The following is a 9,810-nucleotide window of genomic DNA, read 5'->3' as shown; positions in this document are numbered from 1 at the left end:
TTTTAGCTCTAGTCAGAGGTAAGGCTGATGAGAGCAGACACCTCAGTCCTTCACCACTATCAAATATTTCCTTGACCACTCCAGCCACAAGTCTCCTAGAGAATGTGGACAGGACCTGTTTACAGAGACACATTCTCTGCACAGCCTTTCAAACACAGAAGTTTCTCTTTTTCCACTTTTCACTTTCAGCACAGATAATGAATTTTAATTCTTCAGTCCCTACACAACAGACCAGATGTGTTTCACAGTATGGGCCTGCATACCCTATGTGGCCTTTTCAGAAGTGTTGTGAGCTTGTGTTTGAAAACACAACTGCAGAAGTTCACTTGACTACTTCAGTGTAGTAAAGGCTGTAACAAGACAAAGACAATAGCTAGTGTTTTGATACAAACCGGGTTTTAATTCAATCCAGTTGTTTTATGTACAACAGAAAGGTTTTATACAAAAAAGGGAAGTTACTTCAGCAGCAAAGAACATGCACAAAGAAGTTTCTGAACCCTAGTGCTTCAGGAAGCCAAGAATTTTTTTGAAAAAACAACCATGTGAGGTATTGTTATAGATATTATAATCCTGGTTTGGATCAGTCTCCACCATGTACAACTCTCCTGCATGGACATCCTCAAAGTTAGCGCTGAAGTTGTTAGGATTAAACTGAACCCATACAGTATACCTGTAGTCAATTGTACGCATGGAATAGCCCATGATTCTGATGTCTTTCAGCTTCGGTTTGTCAGAGTTCCACTGAGGAGTGTCTGCAGGCCGGGGATATTGGCTGAAAGCAACAGGGTCTTCATTAAAACACCTGTAAGTGTCATCACACCTATTCTTCTCTTCCTCCACCTTCTCTTCAGAGGCATTAAAATACCGGACAATGCTTGCCCCCTCAGTGCACAGCGCAACATGAAACGAAGTCTCTGGGCACGCAGGAGGAACTTGCAGGCCAGCAAGTTCAGCAAGCGTTGAAAACAGAGACACAAGTTCAACCACTTTTTTGCTTTGCCCTAGAAGAATCATCAAAACACAAGTTATGGAACATGATGGTTTGACAGACACTGGTAGAACATTTTAGAAACTTATTCTGATAATTAAGTTGGTGTTTTATTGAAAGTGCTTTGTATTGGATTTGTGGGGTAACAAAAATCAGGGCAATTAAGGTGTGGCAGCTAGCTCTGAAGATGCTAGTCTATGCATTTATGACGTATTTTTAACAAGAAAATTTTTGCACTTATGTTTCTCAAATGTGTAACCTTCAAGACAGTAATATTCATTACTTTGAAAAAGAATTCTTCAGAAAGACAAAGCAAATTCCAGTGTCAATAGTTTCACACAAGAGTGCCTCCATCAAAACAGTTTCCAATGACACCATTTTAAGTACGGATGCTACACAGAGAATGTTTACTAGTCACTGTTGGAAAGACAGCAGCCACCACTACAGGAGGTAGGTCAAGTATTCTTTTGGGCATCTACACCACACAAAAATAAACCACCTGCTGTGTTAATGTAGCCATCTAGCTGTTTCCACTAAAGCAGATCTAACCAAAGCAAAAAGTATGCATCCAAAGATTCCCTTCACCATCTTGTTCCTCATCAGTACAAGCAGCACAGTCAATGACACTGACTCAAGCTGCCTGTAGGCAAAGTATCTTTACATCACCACTTCTCCTTTAAATATATCCACTGCAAACAAAAAATAAATACTGGAAATTTACCTTGAGGTACCAAGCCTAAAATACGGCTAAAAGGGTCAAGGTAGGGGAAGACCCTCTCTCCTTGACTAATGGCAGAAGTTGTCATTCCTGGTACATAAAACATCAACGGCACACGGGTAGCAACATCAAAATTGCTGTATTTTGCCCATTCACCATGTTCTCCCAGGGACCATCCTAGATGACAAAGAATACAATTCAAAGCAGATACTGGGTTGTAATTTAGTCATCATTTCTTTTTCACTGTAAATTGACTCTGGCTGTTGAGGCCACTAGCCTGTTACCAAGGTTATATTAAAAGGCAAATAACAACCTATATTTAAATATAACAAGGTTTCTCTCTAATATGAAAGCTATTTCAACAGCCACCTAAATCTTTCAACTTGATACTCTTATGGAAATAATTACACCTCTCCTTATTTCCCCTACTCTAGATTAGAATTAGGAGATCAGCATTAAAACAGCAGAAAAGAGGAACTGGGGTGTGTCACAGTGCCTGCAAGAGTCTCCAAATCAATTCCACAAAGAACTCATTTAAGCTTTGGGCAGCTGCCAGCTCTCCAATACTTCTGTTAACACTGTAACTGAACATCCCTTGGAGCCAAGGCTGCTATCTATGCCAGACTGCCATATCAGGATGTTAGCCCTGAGGAAGCAATAGAGATCAAAACTCTTTAGCTCCCCTCTTCCTCTTGGAAGAGATGCCAACATGACTTCCTTCCAGGCAGATTTATTGCTAACTTCACTTTGGGGGAGGACAAATGAGCTCTATGACAGTTATGTTAACACATGATATTTTTGGATCATTTTGCTACCCATGGTACTGGAAACACCAACTGTTTACAGTTAACCACAGCAAGGAAGAGAGAAATGCAGTTTACAGTGGAAAGTCCAAGTCAAAGTGGCAAGTCAGAAGGAACATCTAGAGTCACTTTAGTACCAGAAGTATTAATCCCATTGCTCTACAACTCATAAGGGCTTGTTTATACACACACGCTCACTGAAGTCAACTCAAATTAACTAAATATGTGACTTTAAATTGATTTAGTTAAGCCATACCCTAACTTTTAAGTCAGCTAAGTCATACCCCAATTAAAGGGATCATGGGCGGGTTATTTAATGAACATTAGAGCATTGAAACAAACATTAAATGCTTGGGGTAATTGCACCATGACTCAAATTCAGGTTTTTCCCACCAGAATCCAGAGTGTGCAAAACCTCAATTATGAGGAGGGAGCCATGTTGCTATCAGTTTAGAACCTCTGCAAGCAGCAATGACAAGTGCAAGAAAGCACACTTCAGCAGTTAATGAGAAAGCCTGTCAGCCAGATGACTCTACAAATTGTAAAGGGGAAGGAACAGTTGCTACCCTTTCACAGCACTGTTCCCAGCAAGAGCCATTCCTTGGGTAGGAGGTGAGAATACAAGCAGCTCAGCCCAGTGTCCTGGCAGACAGTCTCATCACTCACGAGCAAACCCTCAACCTGGTTAGAGGCACCTGCAGGGGGACAGAACTGTGCAGCCACAAAAGCCTGTGTCAGTCCATTTAATTAGAGACAGACTACCCAGATTATACAAGGTATGGTAATTCTGCTGTATATTATATAAATACACACTTGATTAATAAGCCAGCACCAAGTTGCACAATTAAGTTATTAACAGTGGAGAAAGATTTAAACGCTTACCATGATCAGCAGTAAAAACTACTATTGTGCTATTTGAGAGTCCTACATCATCCAAAGCATTCAAGAGCAGGCCAACTTGCATATCCAGATAAGAAATTGCTGCATAATAGCTCTGACGAATCTGCCGCTGCAAGTTAAGAAAACAGGGGAGAGGGAAAAAAAAAGTTAGCTTTCTCCCAGACACACACAGGAGAACCACTGGGTGGCTATGTAAGTAAAGAAGTAAAGGAACTACAGGATTTTACTTGTAAAGCTTTATTTTTTTTAAGTGTCTGTAGCCTGATTAATGTCCCAGAAAAGGTGAACAGGGAGGGGGCATTTAGAACATTCTATCTATCTCCCAGAAGTTATTTCAAGCAAGATGTTGCAAACCAATCAATTCTGCTTCTCTCAGGGTCCAGCCAGTGCACCTTATTTTGGCATAAGTACTGGAAAGTCAAGCAAAATCTTGCAAAAGAATGTACACCGAGTGATGGCTTGAAACAGATAAACACTTTCAGATAACAAAAACAAACATAACATTGGTAGCTGCTACGTACATTCCCTTATATACAAACCAGGAGCACATACTACTACCACTAGTTGATGGCTGATCTCTTCCTCCTAACTGACGGCAGTTACAGTGAAGGTTTGCCTATGAAGCTAGAGGTGACAGCATGCAAGGCAGGGCTCCCTTGCATTTGAACAATTTAAGGCAGTTTGACTTCAGTGCACTGTATTGACAGCTTACCTGGAAGTCATCTGGAAGTGGTCCGTAAGGGAAACTAACATTTAATGCTTCCACATCATCCCTCTGTCTGATATCCGTCCAGGGGTTGTATGCCACAGAAGGTAGTTTCTCAGGCACCCAGGGATCTGGGGCTAATGTGATGTTTTCCAAGGGGTACAACTTGAGAAATTCCTTTACAATACAAACACACATAAAGACTGCCCTCGCCTCTAAGGTCTGTGAACTTTGTGTTGTAAAGCAGCAAATGTTTGTCCTTGCATGACCCTTTAATATCCTTACAGTTTACAAGGCTTCACTCCCCCTCCTCCAGAGTGTAAAAGGTAGCAATACTATGCTAGTTATCCCCAACCAATTCCTGGAAAACACTGAGTTAGTAAGTACCTAAAAACAGCCTCCTGTATCTCAAAGCAATAACAAGATAAAACGCCCAACATCACTTCCTCTGAAATGAGCAGGGGTTTTGCCACCAAGTCAAACAGGGGATGGAGTACAACATCTTGTAAGGCCTTATTATGTCATATTCCATCAAGCGGAACACTATTTCCATGCAATAGCAGTCACTATTATGGGGGTAGAAGTCTGGCTTTTGGCTGAGTGGTCACAACTCATTCTCATTAAGCATTCTGAAATGCACAGGCAACTGCTGAAGTTACACCAAATCAAGTCTGTTTTTTCAGCTTGCTTTCCAGAAACTGTAGCAATAAAATATTTGTGGAAACAGCTTTGAAAAGCAAAAAGAACACTTGTCTAAGTTCCTTTCGCTGCAGGCTCGTCTCCTCACCTGCGGGTACCTCAGTGGGATATGTGGTTTGTGGTAACCGACAGCCAGGAAGAATTTTTGCTTGTTGGTTTTCATAACATTCAGTAAGCGTATGGCCTCTTCAGTGCTCTGAATATCAGGCAGAGTACCACTGGGCATTTCTGTCACATCCACTGGGCACACCAAGTTAGCATAAAGTTTTCCATCTTTTCCCCTACAAGTCTTTAAATAAAAAAAAAAAAAAAAAAGAATTTATTAAATAACTTAACTTGTGTAAAAGCAAAGAAAAAATCCTCTGTTCCCCAACTTTCAAACCGGTTTGCCTCTCAATCCTTCTACCAACAAAAGACTGCAGACTGGATACAAAAAGGAATGTCACAATTTCTATGAATACCAAGGGCGCTGAGTACATAGATGGCTCAGCAGACAGCTTCAGGAGTTGGAAGAATGCAACTTCCATGCCTATGGAAAAGCAGAATCCCCTCTAAAGCTGGGCAGAAGATTAAACATAGTCATATGGGAAAACACACAGTTTCTATGATGAATTGAATCTCCGACCTATTGGCAAGGAGGCAGAATTTGGCTACACTACATACATGCATGCATTTTTACTCCTCCTGACCCCTAGACCTCATAGAAGGCTGACTGGAAGCTACTAACTTAATTTCTCAGCAAATGCCAGCAGTGGCCAATATATAATCAGTGAAGAAAGATAAATTAGACTAAATGGTTGCCAAGAAAAGGTGGCTTTAGCTGGGTGTTTGGGAGAGCTGCTACATGAACATGAAGAGGAGACATGGATGCAAACACTGTTGTTGCTAAAACCAGTCTTTTTCAGCAGTAAATGCAAGAAAAAGTATCTCCAAGGCTGGATGTAGCCTAATGGCTGGAGCTCCTAGCTTTGCAGTGTATAGATTCCAGCACATGATGCTATTGCAATGTTTACATGAACATAAAACAGATTCTTTTGGGTCACACTTAAGAGTAACAAACAGTCTAGAAAACCAAATCAGATGATAAAGTTTCAGATTATTTAAGGATTATATTTTAATTATGACCTCCACCTGCTTAGCCCTGAGCTCTTTATTGAATTAAGTTCACCAAGCCCATTGGCAATGTTTTGTCACTTACTAAGCAGAGCAAGATTAGTGTGGAAGCTGGCAACTGCACTTTTCACAAATTAAGATCATTCTTTCTTGCAAGCACTTTTATACCTCAGTAACTTAAGTTTCCAAATGCTAATTTAGAAATACTTAAAATATCTGCAGGATGGGCACATGAATTAACATGACACACAACTGAAGAGACAGGCCTTCTTTTGGACAACTTAGAAAGATTATCAAACTGGCTCATCGTTTCCCTGCACAAGGTTGCAATGTCAAAAACCCCAGAGGATAGCCTGACACAAAGAACTTGCTTATATCCTGAAAACCCTTCTTTGTTAGGGTCCCACAAATCACCCTTACCTTATCATTTTCATACTTTTCAGTTGAAGGATGAAAGGGTGGAATGGACCAACTGTATGGATAGTCATCACTGTAATTGGATGAAACCCCTGAAAAGGGTAAAGGCATTAGAAATGCTCAAATAGTTCACTGAACCAGGAAGAGCTCAAACACAAGTTTAACTTGTTTTCAGTTGTTTGGTTTTGTTTGTTTTTTTTTTTAAATATGGTAAATGAAGGAATGTTTCAAATTATCTTTGACAACTGAGAAAAAGAAAACCAAGAAATAAAAGTCAAAAAGTTTAAGACTGACATTTTTCCCTGAAATACACCTTTACTGGTGAGGGAGACTCAAGCCTCCTGAAGAACCTTATTTCAGGGAACAGCAACAAAAAAAAAACACCAAAAAAAACGGGATTAGTAACAGTCTTCATGTACTTCCTTCATTAGCTTTACTATCAACTGAAAGTTCATATATCCACACAACTTTAATTCTGGTGTAAAGAACTACCAAAAAGAGGGTCAGTATTACAGTATTTTTCAACTCAGTAATGTTATTGCTTTTTAACTAGTGAACTAATTTCCTATTTAATTGGTAGTATTAGTCATATATTCTATATCTTCTGATCCAGACAGATAGCCTATTATGAAACATGTATAAGCAGAACTAAGACAATGAGGCTGTTCAGTAATTTCATCTTCAGCAGATACCTAACTTCCAGACATATTTTTAGAATGTTAGACATTTATTCCCACAATCCTCAGACATTATACAAAAATATTCATTAGATAAGAGCCATCTTATATATTCATTTCTAATGCCTTAAGATTTAAAGACAACCTACAATCGTGGTACAATCTGGCTCATGATTATGATTTAGGTTGTCAATACAGACAAGAATCACAGAATCGATATTTATATGTAAAGTCTGTGAGAATATATACATTAAACATGTGTATGTTAAGTAGACGACAACTCAAACTGTACCAGGATGAAAAACTTTCCCCACAGATAGGGTCACGTAGCCATTCTCCTTGAAATACTGGGGCATCGTGGAATAGTTTCCTGCATGTAGTCTCCAGTAGGAGTAGAAATCATACAGTCGGGTAGTATCAGGTCTGCGTCCAGTAAGAAACGACACTCTACTGGGAGCACACACAGCTTGCTGAGGAGAAAGCCAGCCAAAAAGAGAATTAGTTTGAACAAAAAGCAAAAACACACATACAAATTGACTTAGATGTAGCTGGGCAACACATCCAAAGGCTCAGGAAGTGCAGTGAAAATGTTTCCTATCACTTCAAGCTGGAATGAACAGCATCCTTATTAAGAATATCAATTCCCAATTACAAGCTTTTAGCAAGATATACGTTTACCTATCTATAATTTTTCCTCAAATAACCAATTACTAAGCACTAAAGGCTTTGTTTATGCAGCTAGTAGTGCAAAAAAGAAAAGTCAAGTTGCACTAAAGACAGAGCGTTTAAAATCTAGTAGCTCACACTCACACAGAATTAAACCAAAGTGGCAGATGGACTGTACTGACAAAAGCCCAAAGTCTAGTTGATCTGGACTGCCTTAAGAATAATGAAAAGGATATACATACAGAGAGTCCAGGTTACAGTCCAACAGCCTCACCAATTCTGTTTCAGATTGAAGTAATAACTCTTGGCTCTTGCCAAAGTCCTAACCCCTAGTCAGAATTAGACTCAATCTTCTAATTTCTCAGCAGAGAGAAACTTGGGAATGTAGGCATCCTATGCAAAGTATTCAAGAGCAATTAGTGAGATTTTGAGTCTTGTATTTAAGACTGATGCTAACCACATAAGCCATCCCTTCATAAAAGTCTAGAATAGATTTCCTCAAAAGAAAAAAAAAGTAAAAAATATTTTTTATAAACAGTAGGAAAAAAGAACACTAATTTCGTAAAATGGCATTTTTAAGCAGCACTTTGCTGCTAACAGTGAAAATGTTTGAGTGACATTACGTTTCTCCAAGGACTACAAAAATATTATCATTCAAGTGCCCTGTTTTCATTTTTCTCACCTTAGTAAAGATAGGTTCATATACAGTATAGTTGAGCCCAACCGTTCTACTGGAAATACTTAATGTTAATAAATACTTGCTTTTTCTAATGCTCTGCCTAACACCTACTATGATAAACCAGTAATTACTTTGCATAGAGAAAACATTTTTTTATTAAGCTATTCACCTCACCTGTGCATATGCATTGCTGAATACAATACTTTGAGAAGCAAGTTGATCAATGTTTGGAGATTTCACAAGCTTATCTCCGTAACAGCCCAAAACAGGACGTAGATCATCCACAACTATCAACAGGACATTCATGCCATCTATGAAGTAACAGAATTAGGAATATATTAATTTGAGCTCCAGTAAGTAGAGATTACTTTATACAGACTTATCATTTTTAAACCTGAAGTATACTTAATAAAAAAAAAAAATCAACAACAGCATCTGCCATCTCTATAAGGAAATTTAAAAACCGTGATTAATTCCTTCAACATGAAAGAATTCTTATGTGGCCTAGACAGAACTGTAATAGTTTTCACTTCCCTTCCTATTTGATTGCTTCCTCCCACGGTATTGCCTTCAGCTGGCTACAGAAAGGTGGTGTGAAATAAAGAGGTGTTTTATAGTTCTACCTACTACTGAATTCTACAGCCTACAAGCTTTCAGAGGGGTGTTAAGCCACAGGTAAAACTCGGACACTGTTATGCTACTTACCCTGCTCCAAACGGATAAAAAGAAAATATTTTTCAAAAATTAGTTGGATAGCTATTTGTGAAAACGCCCTTAAGGAGGCGAGCTGTATCGTGGTTCCAACAGCGCACAAACTGCCGGAGGCGTTGGCAGCCAGCAACCCGCCAGGCGGCAGACGGGGCTTCGCCACAGCCCCGCGTCCGACAACGACGAAGCGCCGCGGGACCGCGGCCGGGCCCGCCCGGGGGCTTCCCTGCACTCCCTGGCAGCCCCGCCCGACTCCCCCAGCGTCCCGCCGCCGCCGCCGGCCCGGTCCTCCCCTCCCGCGAAGCTAGCGCCGCCGCACCTCCGGGCCCGCGCGCCGCCCCGCGGATGCGCAGCCGACGGGTCGCCGGCGCCTCCGGGACGAACGCGAAGGCGTCACGGGGAAGCCCCAGCAGGCAGAGGCAGAACCAAACGACCGCCATCGCCACGCGCGGCGGCGGGGACGGTCAGGGCGGCTCTAGGCCCCCCCCCACCCGGGGCGGGGCCCAGCTGCCGGCCCAGGCCCACTGCCCGGCTTCAACGGGCTTCGACACCGCCGCCGGGACGACACCGTTCCCCCGCGCTCCACACGGTGGCGCCGTGGCCCCGCGCAGGAGCCCCGGCGGCCATTGGCGGGACGAAGGCGGCTGCGGCGCGTCGAGCCGCAAAGGCGGTGGCGCGGGGCGGGGCGGGGGCGGGGCGGGAGGTGGGGGTGGGCGGGGCAGGTGCGTTCAAGCCG

At 41.7% G+C, this 9,810-nt stretch overlaps 1 protein-coding gene across 1 annotated transcript; it reads right to left on the bottom strand.

Annotated features, from left to right (window-relative positions):
- Positions 1 to 498: 498 nt before the first annotated feature.
- IDS (iduronate 2-sulfatase) lies at positions 499 to 9,158 on the bottom strand (the record flags this gene model as incomplete). Its single annotated transcript, XM_082004122.1, has 8 exons — positions 8,541 to 9,158; positions 7,314 to 7,491; positions 6,348 to 6,436; positions 4,903 to 5,103; positions 4,122 to 4,292; positions 3,392 to 3,518; positions 1,710 to 1,883; positions 499 to 1,001 (listed from the first exon to the last, which is right to left on the bottom strand). Exons 1-8 carry the CDS (start codon positions 8,670 to 8,672, stop codon positions 499 to 501), a joined length of 1,575 nt encoding a protein of 524 aa, XP_081860248.1. The 5' UTR covers positions 8,673 to 9,158.
- Positions 9,159 to 9,810: the final 652 nt, after the last annotated feature.

Source organism: Phaethon aethereus (assembly GCF_964289735.1).
Source record: "Phaethon aethereus genome assembly, chromosome: 10".
Classification (NCBI taxonomy): Eukaryota; Metazoa; Chordata; class Aves; order Phaethontiformes; family Phaethontidae; genus Phaethon; species Phaethon aethereus.
The sequence above is the reverse complement of the archived record's forward strand: the minus strand, read 5'-3'. Positions and strand labels throughout refer to the sequence as shown.